The 16,113-nt window shown below is 41.8% G+C and overlaps 1 protein-coding gene across 9 annotated transcripts in view; it reads right to left on the bottom strand.

The window, feature by feature from the left end:
* Positions 1-16,113, bottom strand: part of CCDC112 (coiled-coil domain containing 112) — a 244,661-nt gene that overhangs the window by 41,046 nt on the left and 187,502 nt on the right. For 4 of the 9 annotated variants that reach the window (XM_086323264.1, XM_086323266.1, XM_086323263.1 and 1 more), the window contains one exon: positions 5,271-5,330. The exons of the other annotated variants lie outside the window; for them this stretch is intronic. In XM_086323264.1, coding sequence (XP_086179390.1) covers positions 5,271-5,294 — 24 coding nt within the window. In that variant the 5' untranslated portion in view covers positions 5,295-5,330. The remainder of the gene's footprint in view (positions 1-5,270; positions 5,331-16,113) is intronic. 9 annotated transcript variants of the gene reach the window in all.

Raw genomic sequence — 16,113 nt, 5'->3', positions numbered from 1 at the left:
GAAAGGCATTTGATGAATTTCAACATCCATAATTAATTTTTTAAATCTTCACAACATAGGAAAGATCCATATTTCTTAAAAGCTAGTATTTATGTTTAGTGAGGAAACACTAGAAGTATTCCCGTTAAAATCAACAAGACAATTATGTCCACAGTCACCACTATTATTTAGCATAACTCTAGAGGCTTAACCAATGCAATTAGACAAGAGAAATACATAAGAGGTAAAAACACTGTAAGAGTGGTACATTATTATTATTCATAGATAACTGTATACCTGCAAAACCCAATAAACTCAGTTAAAAATCTGTTGTAAACAATATGAGAACTTATGAGATGGATGGATACCAGATTAGTGTGTAAAAATGAATTGCCTTAATTTATACAAACAACCAGTCAGAAGACACCATGGATATGCCAATTTAAAAAACAAAAAAACAAAAAAAAGAAAAGACATAAACACCAAAATTGCAATAGCAAAAAAGGAAAAAATGAATACATACTTATATGTATGTACACCTATATGTACACCTTATATGTGTACATATATGTGCACCTACACCTAACTTATATGTATACATATATACTTATATGTATGTATACATACATGTATATGTATGCTTATTTAACTTATATGCAGAGTACATCATGAGAAACGCTGGACTGGAAGAAACACAAGCTGGAATCAAGATTGCCGGGAGAAATATCAATCACTTCAGATATGCAGATGACACCACCCTTATGGGAGAAAGTGAAGAGGAACTAAAAAGCCTCTTGATGAAAGTGAAAGTGGAGAGTGAAAAAGTCGGCTTAAAGCTCAACATTCAGAAAACGAAGATCATGGCATCTGGTCCCATCACTTCATGGCAAATAGATGGGGAAACAGTGGAAACAGTGTCAGACTTTATTCTTTTGGGCTCCAAAATCACTGCAGATGGTGACTGCAGCCATGAAATTAAAAGACGCTTACTCCTTGGAAGGAAAGTTATGACCAACCTGGTGGGCTGCTGTCTGTGGGTCGCACAGAGTCAGACATGACTTGAGCGACTTGGCAGCAGCAGCAGCAGATAGCATATTCGAAAGCAGAGATATTACTTTGCCAACAAAGGTCCGTCTGGTCAAGGCTGTGGTTTTTCCTGTGGTCATGTATGGATGTGAGAGTTGGACTGTGAGGAAGCCTGAGCGCGGAAGAATTGATGCTTTTGAACTGTGGTGTTGGAGAAGACTCTTGAGAGTCCCTTGGACTGCAAGAAGATCCAACCAGTCCATTCTAAAGGAGATCAGCCCTGGGTGTTCTTTGGAAGGAATGATGCTAAAGCTGAAACTCCAGTACTTTGGCCACCTCATGCGAAGAGTTGACTCATTGGAAAAGACTCTGATGCCGGGAGGGATTGGGGGCAGGAGAAGGGGACGACAGAGGATGAGATGGCTGGATGGCATCACTGACTCGATGGACGTGAGTCTGAGTGAACTCCGGGAGTTGGTGATGGACAGGGAGGCCTGGCGTGCTGCGGTTCATGGGGTCGCAAAGAGTCGGACACGACTGAGGGACTGAACTGAATTGATACATATAAATATGTGCAAAAAAGTTAAACTGAAACACAGGGCCTAACGAAGATGGCATTGAAATTAGTAACTCTTTTAGAGAGAACTTATACGAAAGGACAACTTTCTTACCCATGTATGTCTGAAAGTGCTTTTACTTTGCTCGTACCTGAAGGAGAGAGCCTGGCTCAGTAGAGTACTCTAGAGAAAGAAAGAAATTCTCCCTCAGAAACACTGAAGATATCGTTCTCTTTTCTATTCTACCCATTATTGCCACTAAGAAGTCCAGGAACAATCTGATTCTTTTCCACCTATAACTAATCTCTTGGAAGCTCTTTAAAAAGGCAAAAACAAAAGCAAATCATCTGTCAGAAATCTGAGCAGAACTCAACACCTACCAAATCCAGGAGAGCATGTTCTCTCCTGGATTTGTTCTCTAGCGTGTTCTCTCCATTACATCTGACCCCAGAATGCCTATTTAATGTAGAAAATCGAACACCAAAAGTGTAAGCAAAATTAATCTTCAACCAGTTCAGTTCATATTCTTTAATGATTTCCCCGCAGTGAAATTTGAAAACCTCATCTTTGCTTCTCATTCTCAAACAGAAAACTGCATTTTAGTTTTTATCCACCAGATGGCACCTGAGAAACAATAAACAACAGTAGAGAGACTGAATGATTCTTAACAAAAGGAAAATTTTTTCATCTTTTATGCATGAAAATTAGAATGTTCTTCTTAGGATATATCAGCATTTAAGGCAATGGCAACCCACTCCAGTGTTCTTGCCTGGAGAATCCCAGGGACGGGGGAGCCTGGTGGGCTGCCGTCTATGGGGTCGCACAGAGTCGGACACGACTGAAGTGACTCAGCAGCAGCCCCAGGGTATGAAGGCACATACCAGTTAAAACCCAGGCAGGAAAATAAAAACATTTACTCTCATATTCAGTTTCTCAAATACAGTCAACTGACATTCAGTCTCTCAAATAGATTTCACTTTCCCAAATTTTATACTAAATCTAAGAAGCCTTTTTAGTGAAAATTGTTAGAATAGTTTTTAATACTACTAATTTCTATATGATATAAACAGTTAAAAAACTCATTTCAGAATATAAACCAAAAGATTAGAGACTTGTAACTTTGACGTTCACAAGTTAATGTTTACCAATAATCTCGTTCATCTTTGATAATCTATTATTCCCTATTGTGTGTGACCAGACTCCCTAAATGACCTACAAACCCTGCATTTTGTGGCCCTGTCCATCTTCCTGTTTCCCTCTTCTTCTAAACAGAAAATTAGAACATATTTGGACACATATACTAAATGAGGACTAACTTTAGACAGAGTTACCAAATACGAGAGCAAATAAATGTCTTTTTTTCTTTAACAACTATTTTTGTCCACTGGCCAAGTGGTATGTGGATAACAAAACCACTGGTCATTTATGAAGCAAATCTTAGGTGAAATTACACTTATATTTTTTTCAGTAGGAATTTTTTTTATCACCCTCATTCACTCACTCAGGAATCAAGCACAGATACAACACTAAATCCTTTCATAGGGTTTTCTTCTTTCCTGGGGAAATTACTGGGGTTTCTCAAGTAGGACACTGCAGTGCAATTACCACCTCTTACCTGGGTGCAAGGGTGGAACAGCTCTTCCAGTCAGGAAAGAGCTTGGATGGGGGACTTTCCCAAGTACTGCCACAGCACAGCACAGGGATCATGAATGGAATCATTCCATGAGTCATCCCATAAGTATTAATCACATATTCAGCAGCTGTTTTATTGAATAATCATTAAGTGCCAGTTACACGAGAAGGCAATGGCACCCCACTCTAGTACTCTTGCCTGGAAAATCCCATGGATGGAGGAGCCTGGTGGGCTGCAGTCCATGGGGTCGCTGAGTCGGACACGACTGAGCGACTTCCCTTTCACTTTTCATTTTCATGCATTGGAGAAGGAAATGGCAACCCACTCCAGTGTTCTTGCCTGGAGAATCCCAGGGACAGGGGAGCCTGGTGGCTGCAGTCCATGGGGTCGCACAGAGTCGGACATGACTGAAGCGACTTAGCAGCAGCAGCTGCACACTGATTTAAGCTGGGACTACAATGCCAAATGAGACATGTCCTTGCCCCTAAAATGCTTACAATCCTTTAGGGAAGACAGATGTTCAAGGAAAACCAACAAGCGAAGTCCAGCGTGGCCCACATAAATACAATGTACAGTATTTTATGGGAATACCCAACCCAGTGTAAATTAGATTTGGGATCAGATGTCCTCAAGACAGTTGTCTTAAAGAGGAGACACCCAAGCTTAGTTTTCAAGGACAAAGAAAGGGCAAACAACTTTTTAGAAGAGAAAATAATCTGAGAGAGGGCACAGAGAAATGAGACCCAATGGCTTATTTATGGAACTGGAAGACAGTTAACTAGAAGCTAGTTAATCCCTCCACTGCCACTCTCACAAACCCACCCCACCCAGTGAAAAATTGCCCCCTTTTTTTTTTTTTTTGGCACAAGAAAAAAAAAAGAGATAATAGAAAAGTTTCAAAATGAGTGACAGTTACAGGAAACACAGGTTTACAAATCAGCACAAGCTGCTATTACCAGTTTTCTAGAGAAAATAATTGACTCTAGTGAGAATATACTGCATCTGCAAGAGATGCTCTTGTAGTCTGGGTTGCAAGAAGCCTACAGGAAAAGCTGAGGAGCTGCCACTTTCTAAGGAGATGCCATGTCAGGAAAGCGACAGTGAGGGGAAGTGTAGTGAGGGAGGCTGAAGTGCTCCTGTGGTTGGTAACATGTAGAGTTAAGCTCCATCTCATGGGGTGTGTTCAGTAAGACCAGATAAGCTACTGCATCGCAAGGCAGCCAATCAGGGGAAGGGAAAGGGAAGGAATTTATCTGTTAGCTCTTTCCCACTCCTCATTTTCCCACTGGTCATGAGTCTGCCCCGTGGAGCATTAACTACCCTGGCAAGGCAGACTCAGTCTCCCCAGGCATGGAGGGGAAGCTGAGGTCAGACTGCTTCACTGAAGTGGGCATTTGTCATGTTATTTGGCTACTCATTACCTTTGGGCTCATTTCGTATTTGGAGAATGTACTAATTTAAGAGTCTGCTCTCCAGAGCATTAACTCTTTTGGCACCTTAGATTTGAGGATGTAGGGTCCAGATTCTGCCAGTCAGACCCACCTGACTGAGAACTCCATGGGGAGGTGAGCACAGTACCTTACAGACTCCATCATGACAGGCAGACGGAGAAGCAGCACCTCCTAGAGGCCGTGGCCAGACGTCCTAGCAGGAGCCTTTAGTTTCTAGCACTGGGGGTAGGAGACGGGCTGTCTGGACCCTGGGAGACAGGGACAGCGGGGTATCCTCTACAGCCATCCTCCTATGTAACCTGCATGTGGCTCCTGGTCTCAGAGCATCCATGGTTGATTCTCTTGTCCTCACTAAGATTCTGAGAGCTACTTAAAACCTTTAATAATTTTTTTTTTTTTTGCTTAAACTAACTAAAGTATGTGTTTTTTTTTTTTTAACTCAGGAACCCTGAAAGATTCATGTAGCCTAAAAACAAATTTGGAGTTGTCTTTAAATCATGACACACTTCTAATCTTAGATCTGCTCATTTATGTGAAACATGTCTCATTAATTTCAATTCCATACCCTATAATCAAAGAGTCTTAGGCATAGAAGGATCCTTTCAGAGGCATTTTATCACTTACCGTTGGCTTTGAGCAGATCTTCATATCATACCACACTCATTTGAGGGAACCAAGTTTCTCCTGAAACAAACAAACTAAAGGTAATTTTTACTAGTTCAAATGTTTTTGTGTCAGCCATCCAATGAGCAGGGCTGAGAAGCCACTCTTGGGAAGTTTTATTTATCTGAGAGACAGGTGAAAGGCCTACAGGCTGTAACCTAATTTAGTCAAACACTTCTGGTAGGAAAAAAACCAGTGACCTATAAATCAGTAATTTTACTGTAATATCTAGAGAAACCAGGTCACTATTTCCAGCCCTAAGTTTGTCCCCTGGTCTCTTAGCATTTAACTATGTCATGAATTTCCTTTTGATAAGGTTTATTAACAAACTTAAAAGAAGAATCAAAAATTTAAGGCAAAACCCACAGTGAAGATCCATAGTGAAAAACAAAAGCACTGGGACAAAATATCTTTGACCAGCATCGTTAAAACAAGCCTGTCAAATGCCAGGAGTGTATCCAGGGGACTTGAGCAGTTCACTTTAGGGAAATAGTCAACTGGCCCATAACGCTGTCTTGATTCAAATTCAAGTTCACCAGATATCTCTCAACTGAGAGAGGTCCCAGTGAAGTAGTTGAGGGTTTATGGACTCTTGCTTACATGCGTGCATGCCAAGTCGCTTCAGTCATGGCCAACTCTGTGGGACCCTATGGACCATAGCCCACCAGGCTCCTCTATCCATGGGATTTTCCAGGCAAGAACACTGGAGTGGGTTGCCGTGCCCTCCTCCAGGATGGACTCTTGAGTCAGACCTAAGTTCAAACCTAGATTCTCCCATTGACCCACTAGCTGTGCAAACCTTGAGCAAATTACTTAACTGTTTCCGGTCATTTTCTTTGCATGGGTTGTTTGTGAGGTCTAAATAAGGTGATGGTTTAAATAAGGTTGTAGAGCCGTCTGCACCCTGGCAGAGCCCAGCAAGAGCCCAGAGCCCCAGGCCCTGTTTTCCTACACACATGTGCTTCCCTTTAAACCGCTCTCAGGGGAGCACTCTGTGGAGAAAGCCAAATGTGTGGTTCCAGGAAAGACTGGCCTTTCTAAGCCACCAAACAGATGAAAAGCTTTTTTTATTTTATAAACTCCATTTAGAAAATGCATTTTGTTACATGATTAAAGCAAATGCCCAATATTTAATTTGCTTCAGTAAAATCAGGGGCCAATCCTCTTTCAGTTCATTAAAAATAAAATCCTACTGGAAGACACACTTCTCATCTGTCCCACTTTGAAATTCTCACTCAAACCTGTGTCTATGAGAAATTCAGAATCCTTGCTAGAATCTTTCTTAAGTCTGTTCAGACCAACATTCAATAATTTACATGAAGAATATTAAAGCTTAGTCAAGACCATAACATTTTCAGATCATTTGCTTGACATTTAAAACTTCCAGATTTAAATATGGAATTGAATTTTTTTTTATAATTGTCCAGTATGTAAGTTCTGTTTTTTTTGTTTTTTGTTTTTTTTTGATATTTGTCTGTCTCTCTTCACTAGTATATAAGTTCTATTCTAAAATCTCACCTGGTACATAATAGGAACTTAATAAGTTATTCACTGTTGAGTGAATGAATGAATGGTGAATGAACCAGTAAGCTTTTGCCACACAAATGAATAAATAGTATCTGGGCTAGAAAATAAGATCTGTACTAGGCTAAACTTCTTTCATCTACATACACAGAATATTACATGTAGTTTTTCATTAAATTATTTGAAACTCTTTCCTGTTTTTGATTTCTAAAGTTTATCTAGAACTTTTCACATGTATGAACTGTGTACATTTTACCTTGTATGCAGATTTAAGTGCATTTTCAATGACAATATCCATGTACTGTTGACAAATGAATTAGACATGTTTGGTCCTAAGAGACATTCCTGAAGAACAGATGCCTGCTTTCATGGTAGTCTTGGTTTGCCAGTATAGATAATTTAAGGGGCTGTCTAGATCTCACATTCTGTGTGGGATATTTGTCTAATTTTGGTACTAATGCAAAAGAACTTATGGTTGAGGTCTTTCCAAGAGTTAATGACATCATTTCTTCCATTTGACAAATCCAGTTTTAGTTTTTGTGAAAATATAAGAAAACTACTCTCGCATACATAGCTTCCTAGGTGGCATAGTGGTAAAGAATCTGCCTGTCAACGTAGGAGATGTAAGAGACATGGGTTTGATACCTGGGTCAGGTCAATCCTCTGGAGTAGGAAATGGCAACGCACTCCGGTATTCTTGTCAGGAAAATTCCATGGACACAGGGGCCTACAGTCCACGGGGTCACAAAGAGTCAGACATGACTGAGCGAATGAGCAGGCACTCTCACATACAACATGAATTTCCTTAATGGGCTTTTATATGTTAATAACTTTTTCTGTTTTTTTTTTTTTTTTTTAAACTGGAAATGGAACCATTAACCAAAAGTTCAAAAGTGTTTATAAGTGATTTTTGTTCTCTTCTGAAAGAGGGACTTGATTGACCTTTTGACCACGCTGCTAGAGGAAAAACTACCTGAAAGGAAAAAATTACCTGCAGACATTTTGGTGAACTCAGCACTCTGAGAAATTTCATTTGTCTGCTGGCCTTAATGGCATTTTGATGAAGATTAACAAGGAGGAATGGAATTGCTAGTTAAAACACACGTCCATAGACCTTTCAAGTAGGAAAGCCCAGCCTAAGGGGCAGGAGACAGGATGTGCCTATTCGAACATCATCTTTTGGAAGCACATCCCGGAGACCTCTGCCTGACACAGTCTCTGCCACCTTTTACTAACAACACTCCAACTACACCTTGCTCTTTGACCCAAATTAATTTTCCCTAGAAAGTTCTTATTTTTTATTTATTTATTTTTTACTGTTCTTTACCTCAAGACTTTTGGTAAATTGTGAAGTAAAAACCTTGCCGACTCATTCATTCTTCATCAAACAACTACTTATTAAGGACCAATCATGTACCAGGGAAATTCTAGGTTCTCACAGAGTTCATGTACTCATGGAGGAAGATGGTTATCAAATAAGCAAATAAGATAATTTCAGTTAGTAGTGAGGGCTCTGCACAGAATGGAACAGGAAGATGTAATGGAGAACGTGAGTGGGAGATCTTGAGAGCAAACGGGTTGGGGGTGTGCCATCTGAGCTGAGATGCGCACACGAGCAGGACGCGGCAGCCCCGTGGAGATGCAGGGACACGGTGTGCCAGGCAGGCAGAAGGGCGAGGGGAGCAGGCACACAGCTCGGGCGGGAGAGCCTGACACATGCCAGCACAGAAAGCAGGCGTACGTGATGGATCCCCGTGAGCAGGCGGGAGGCGGGTGGCAAATTGAGGTCAGAGAAGTAGCAGAGCAGGATCGCAGAATTCTGATTTTAGGTTAAAATGAGAAGTTGGTGAAAGATTTTAGTCAAAGGAGGGACACAATCTGGTCTGTGTCTTCACAGATGGAGCTGCATGCTGTGTGACAAATGGATTTACGTTAGCCTTGTGATTTGGACTGATATCAACTCATCTAGGAGTTCTCCTGGGGTCAGTGAAAGGGCTATTATTTTCATTTTCTGTTTTTGGCAAATCCGGATTAGTTTCTCTTTCTCCTTCCCTTTAGACGTGACCTCCAGAAATAGCAGGGCCTTCTAGGTGATAACCTTTCCCATCCCCAGAGGACATGACCATCACGATCTAGTAGAGGAGAGAAGCAGTCCGCTGCCTCATGCTTTCCGAGCAAACACATCTGTTTGTCTGACCTGCGAAAGCCATGCTGCAGCTCTGCCGAGACCCGGGGATTTTTGACAGGTCAGCTCTATTCAATTAATCAGAGTGACTGCAGTTTCCTCTGAAAGTAGGAAGCAGTTCTATCAGGTTACTGCCCTCATGACAGAGGCCTGTAACAGAGGCCTAAGACACGGCCAACTGTACGGGTTTCCGTAGCGTGAGGCTTCAGAATGACGACTGAAGGATAAACTACTTGAAGTCTGAACTGCACTAGGCCCTCAATGAATGGGGTGAGACTGTGCCCCAAGACTTCTGTGTCAACTTTAACAACAGTGACAACAGTCACCACTTCCCGAACACTGAGTTTTCACCAAGCATTCATCCAACTCAGGTGTTGGCAAACTGTTGTAAAGGACCAGACAGAAAATGTTTTCAGTCTGTGGGCCAGATGGTCTTGTTGCAAGCAGAGCTCAGTTCTGCTGTTGCAGTGAGAAGGCAGCCAGAGGTAACGGGGAAGGAATGGGTACGGCTGTGTTCCAGAGACACCGAATTTTCCCCAACAGGAGTGGGGCTGGGTGAGGGCCACAGGACGCAGCTTGAGGGCCCCTGATCTAAATGACTTACTTGTATTAACTTACTTGATCTTCAAAGCACTCCGATCACACCCTTTACTTTACAGAGGGACTGTGGCACAGAGAGGTCATATGGATGGGGTGGCACAGCCCATACCCTAGAGCGGAAGTGCACACCCACACAGCGTGACCCACACAGCACAGAGTCACCTCAAGTGCGGCACGGCCAGGACTTGCCCTGGGCTGAGCCATCTCCAGACTCCATCAACAAGGTTTACAGGTTCTCTGGATTCTTTATAAGATGCCTACCTCACAGGACTGTCAGAGAACAAAGTGTTGGGGAATGGAATGAGGCAAACAGCACGATGCTTGCATCAGCACAGTGCTTTGGAGGACCTGCAAAGTCACTGCACACTGTGTCCTTTATGTGATATTTGAGGGGTACCTGCGGTCTCCGGGCTACTGGGGGCACCTGTGCCTGGGTATGTGTGAACATCTGGGCAGTTCATGGAAGAACTATAATATTAGCAGCCACATGGAACAACGGACTGGTTCAAAATTGGGAAAGGAGTACGCCAAGGCTGTATCTTGTCACCCTGCTTATTTAACTTATAGGCAGAGTACATCCTGCAAAATGCTGGGCTGGCTGGCTGAAGCACAAGCTAGAATCAAGATTGCCAGGAGAATTACCAATAACCTCAGATATGCAGATGACACCACCCTTATGTCAGAAAGCAGAGAGGAATTAAAGAGCCTCTTGATGAAGGTGAAAGAGGAGAGTGAAAAGGCTGGCTTAAAACTCAACATTCAAAAAATTAAGATCATGGCATCCGGTCCCAGCCGATAGATGGGGAAACAATGGAAATAGTGACAGGCTTTATTTTCTTGGGCTCAAAAATCACTACAGACGGTGACTGCAGCCACGAAATTAAAAGATGTTTGCTCCTTGGAAGGAAAACTATGACCAACCTAGGCAGCATATTAAAAAGCAGAGACATTACTTTGCCCACAAAGGTCCACCTAGTCAAAGCCATGATTTTTCCAGTGGTCATGTATGGATGTGAGAGTTGGACCATAAAGAAGGCTGAATGCCAAAGAATTGATGCTTTTGAGCTGTGGTATTGGAGAAGACTCTTGAGAGTCCCTTGGACTGCAAGGAGATCCAACCAGTCCATCCTAAAGGAGATCAGTCCTGAACATTCATTAGAAGGACTGATGCTGAAGCTCCAATACTTTGGCCACCTGATGTGAAGAGCTGATTCATTAGACAAAACCCTGATGCTGGGAAAGATTGAAGGCAGGAGGAGAAGCGGACGATAGAGGATGAGTTATTTGGCATCACTGACTCAATGGACATGAATTTGAGCAAGTTCTGAGAGATGGTGAAGGACAGGGATGCCTGTCATGCTGCAGTCCATGAGGTCATGAAGAGTTGGACTTGACTGAGCGATTGAACAACAACAACAAAGAGTTCTCTGGGCTTCCCAGGTGGCTCAGTGGTAAAGAAACTGCCTGCCAATGCAGGAGACACAAGTTTGATCCCTGGGTTGGGAAGATCCCCCGGAGGAGGAAATGGCAACCCCTTCCAGTGTTCTTGCTTGAAAAACTCCATGAACAGAGGAGTCTGGTGGGCTACAGTCCATGGGTTCACAAAGAGTCAAACGCAACTGAGCATGCACACAAGATTTTTATACTTCTGTTTTTTCCCCCTACATATCCCATGTGATTATTGTGAGGATCAAATAAATGGGAAAGAAACACAGAGAATAGTGGAGAATAAAGAATTTCTGGGATAACAGAAATTCGGTAGCCTAAACTATACATAGAGTGAGACATTTTATGCTTTATTTCTCTAAATATATGGATAAGTATGCTGGGGAACTCTCCTGGATTTTTAAGAGATTAATAAACATACCTGGGTTAAATACATGGGGAGGTTTCAAACACCCATTATCCAGTTTATTCTAACTGTATCATCTGCATAGCTAGTTCAATACCAACACCTGGAGTTTGACGCTGGTAGAACACACAGAGCGTATTCAGTTGCACCAGCATCACATGCCCTGATGCGTGTGTGTATGTTTGTGTTCAGCTCTATGAAATTTTATCACACGTGTAGCTTAATGTAACCACCACCACAATCAAGACAAAGAACTGTATCGTCAACACCAGGCTGCCTCCTGCTCCTCTTTTACAGCTATGCCCGCCCTGCTTAAACCGTGGCAACCACTAATCTGTTCTCCACAGTGCTAATTTTGCTACTTCAAGAATGCTACACAAATAGAGTCATACAGTATGCAATACCATACATTTTGAGATTGGCTTTTTAACTCAGCATAATTCCTGTTGTGTATATTGATAGTTCATCTTTTTATTGCTGAGAATGGATAGACCACAGTTTGTTTGACCTCTTAGGCACTGAAGGACAGTTGGGTTGCTTCCAGTTTGAGGTTATAATGAATACAGCTGCAGTGAATATTTGTGACTTTCATTTCTCTGGGATAAATCCCCCAAAGGGCAATTGCTGGGTCATATGATAAACACAAGTTTAGTAGTAAAGAAACTACCCAACTGTATTCTGGAATAACTCTACCACTTTATTCCTATTTGTTTATAAAGCATACGTTAACTAAGAAAACTCCTTTGTAATCTAATATTAACTATAATATTTACTCTGTAATTCTTAAAATTACAGGGAAGCCTGACATGCTGCAGTCCATGGGGTCACAAAGTGTCTGATACGACTTAGCGACTGAACAACAAATTTTAAAAAACTTAATAAAGTCATTATTTTGCCACCTCATAAATTACAAACCTAATCTTATATCGGTGAAGGCAATGGCAACCCACTCCAGTACTCTTGCCTGGGAAATCCCATGGACGGAGGAGCTTGGTAGGCTGCAGTCCATGAGGTCGCTAAAAGTCAGACATGACTGAGCGACTTCACTTTCACTTTTCACTTTCATGCATTGGAGAAGGAAATGGCAACCCACTCCAGTGTTCTTGCCTGGAGAATCCCAGGGACGGGGGAGCCTGGTGGGCTGCCGTCTATGGGGTTGCACAGAGTCGGACACGACTGAGGCGACTTAGCAGCAACCTTATATCAGATCTGTTTTTAACTTAAAATCCACCCAATGATGGAAGAGAATGTAATCCTCTTCTCTTCATGTCCCTACTATTGAACACATTTTATGCAGTTGATCTTTCTTGATGTTTATCTCTCTAATCTTATAAAAACAAGACAGTCTCTGTAAGACTCACGAACATATTTTTCTCTTCTTTTTGTAAGATGAGACTATAAAGCAAAATGAAAACAAAAGATTCTTCCAACATGCTATAGTTTAAGAACAGAAAATATAAGCTCTTACTGAGTTGACTCAAAAGTACATTCAAAAAAAACACAGAGGAAGTTGATTTTTATCCCTTCTTTTCCTTTACATTTTCATGTAGGTAGACCAAAAGATCAAATAGGAGAAACTTTTCTTTCTGAAAAAAAATCAAAAAGTGCTTAGAAGGAAAGGTAGTGTTCTATATATAAAGAACAAACAGCAATGAGGTCAGCTGAGGTGACACAATTTCATTGATTTCAGAAGAAAAGAGTTCATGATCTCAGGTGCAATATTTATGACTCAACCAACAAGTTTTGTTGAGAATCCATGATATGCCAGACACCATGCTAGGTGCAGTAGGGAAATAGGAGTTTAAAAACATAGGATATTTTCCAACCACTTTCTGTCCAGCTGGGAGACACATTGTCCCACAAAAAGAGATGGGAGAATGAAACAGAACCACATACACTTAATGATAATAGCTGCACTTACACTGGTTGTGGGCCAAACAGTGGGCAGACTGCTTTGCATGTTCCTCGTTACTCAATCCTCACAACAACCCTATGAGGTCACTGCCATCATTCCCATTTTACGGATGAGGAAACTGAGGCTTGGAGAGTAAGTTAAAATGTCACATGTCTCTTACAACAGTCTGCTTTTTCATGTTTACTAAAAACCAAACGGTTTTTGGTTATGTACTCATGTACATTATCTTTCCTGCCCCAAGGAGGAGTGAAGAAGTGCTCTCTCTACAAATGTGTGGCCTGAGCTGGGCAGCAGCTGTAAGGCACAGGTATGGCACAGAGACTCACTCATATCAGTTCAGTTTAGTCAGTCATGTCTGACTATTTGCAACCCCATGGACTGCAGCATGCCAGGATTCCCTGTCCATCAACAACTCCTGGAGCCTGCTCAAACTCATGTCCATCAAGTCGGGGATGCCATCCAACCATCTCATCCTCTGATGTCCTTTCTCTTCCTGCCTTCAATCTTTCCCAGGATCAGGGTCTTTTCAAATGAGTCAGTTCTTCACATCAGGTGGCCAAAGTAATGGAGTTTCAGCTGCAGCATCAGTCCTTCCAATGAATAATCAGGACTGAGTTCCTTTAGGATGGACTGGTTGGATCTCCTTGCAGTCCAAGAGACTCTCAAGAACCTTCTGCAACATCACAGTTCAAAAGCATCAATTCTTTGGTGCTCAGCTTTCATTATAGTCCAATTCTCACATCTATACATGACTACTGGAAAAACCACAGCTTTGACTAGATGGACCTTTGTGGGCAAAGTAATGTCTCTGCTTTTTAATATGCTGTCTAGGTTGGTCATAGCTTTTCTTCCAAGGAGCAAGTGTATTTTAATTTCATGGCTGCAGTCACCATCTGCAGTGATTTTGGAGCCCAAAAAAATAAAGTCTCTCACTGTTTTCCCATCTATTTGTCATGAAGTTATGGGACCAGATGCCATGATCTTCGTTTTCCGAATGTTGAGTTTTAAGCCAACTTTTTCACTCTCCTCTTTCACTTTCATCAAGAGGTTCTTTAGTTCTTCACTTTCGGCCATAAGGGTGGTGTCATCTGCATATCTGAGGTTATTGATATTTCTCCCAGCAATCTTGATCCCAGCTTGTGCTTCATCCAGCCCGGCATTTCGCAAGACATACTCTGCATATAAGTAAATAAGCAGGATGACAAGATACAGCCTTGACGTACTCCTTTCCCTATTTGGAACTAGCCTGTTGTTCCATGTCTGGTTGTAACTGTTACTTCCTGACCTGCATACAGATTTCTCAGGAGACAGGAAAGGTGGCCTGGTATTCCCATCTCTTGAAGAATTTTCCAGTTTGTTGTGATCCCACAGGTAAAGGCTTTGGCATAGTCAATAAAGCAGAAGTAGATGTTTTTCTGGAACTCTCTTGCTTTTTTGATGATCCAGTAGATGTTGGCAATTTGATCTCTGGTTTCTCTGCCCTTTCTAAATTCACCTTGAACATCTGGAAGTTCACGGTTCATGTATTGCTGAAGCCTGGCTTGGAGAATTTTGAGCATTACTTTACTAGTGTGTGAGAAGAATGCAATTGTGTGGCAGTATGAACATTCTTTGGCATTGCCTGTCTTTGGGATTGGAATGAAAACTGATCTTTTCCAGTCCCGTGGCCACTGCTGAGTTTTCCAAATTTGCTGGCATATTGAGTACAGCACTTTCACAGCATCATCTTTTAGGATTTGAAATAGCTCAATGGGAATTCCATCACCTCTACTAGCTTTGTTCATAATGATGCTTCCTAAGGCCCACTTGACTTCACACTCCAGGATGTCTGGCTCTAGGTGAGTGATCACACCATCGTGATTATCTGGGTCATGAAGATCTTTTTTGTACAGTTCTTCTGTGTATTCTTGCCATCTCTTCTTAATATCTTCTGCTTCTGTTAGGTCCATACCATTTCTGTCCTTTATCGAGCCCATCTTTGCATGAAATGTCCCCTTGGTATCTCTACTTTTCTTGAAGAGATCTCTAGTCTTTCCCATCATATTGTTTTCCTTTATTTCTTTGCACTGATCACTGAGGAAGGCTTTCTTATCTCTCCTATCTCTCTTATCTCTGCTATTCTTTGGAACTCTGCATTCAAACAGGTATATCTTTCCTTTTCTCCTTTGCCTTTCGCTTCTCTTTTCAGCTATTTGTAAGGCTTCCTCAGACAACCATTTTAACTTTTTGCATTTCTTTATCTTGGGGATGGTCTTGATCACTGCCTCCTGTACAATGTCACAAACCTCTGTCCATAGTTCTTCAGGCACTCTATCGGATCTAATCCCTTCAATCTGTTTGTCACTTCCACTGTATAATCATAAGGGATTTGATTTAGGTCATGCCTGAATGGTCTAGTGGTTTTCCCTTCTTTCTTCAATTTAATTCTGAATTTTGCAATAAGGAGTTCATGATCTGAGCCACAGTCAATTCCTGTTCTTGTTTTTGCTGACTTATAGAGCTTCTCCATCTTTGACTGCAATATGATTTCGGTATTGACTATCTGGGGGCGTCCACGTGTAGAGTCTTCTATTGTGTTGTCGGAAGTTGGTGTTTGCTATGACCAGTGTGTTCTCTTGGCAAAGCTCTGTTAGCCTTTGCCCTGCTTCATTTTGCACTCTAAAACCAAATTTGCCTGTTACTCCAGGTATCTCTTGACTTCCTACTTTTGTATTCCATTCCCCTATAA

The sequence above is a fragment of the Bos grunniens genome, chromosome 10 (genome assembly GCF_055505025.1).
Source record: "Bos grunniens cultivar Pamir isolate PY7600 chromosome 10, Bosgru_T2T1.0, whole genome shotgun sequence".
Lineage (NCBI taxonomy): Eukaryota > Metazoa > Chordata > Mammalia > Artiodactyla > Bovidae > Bos > Bos grunniens.
This window is presented reverse-complemented; position numbering and strand designations above follow the sequence as displayed.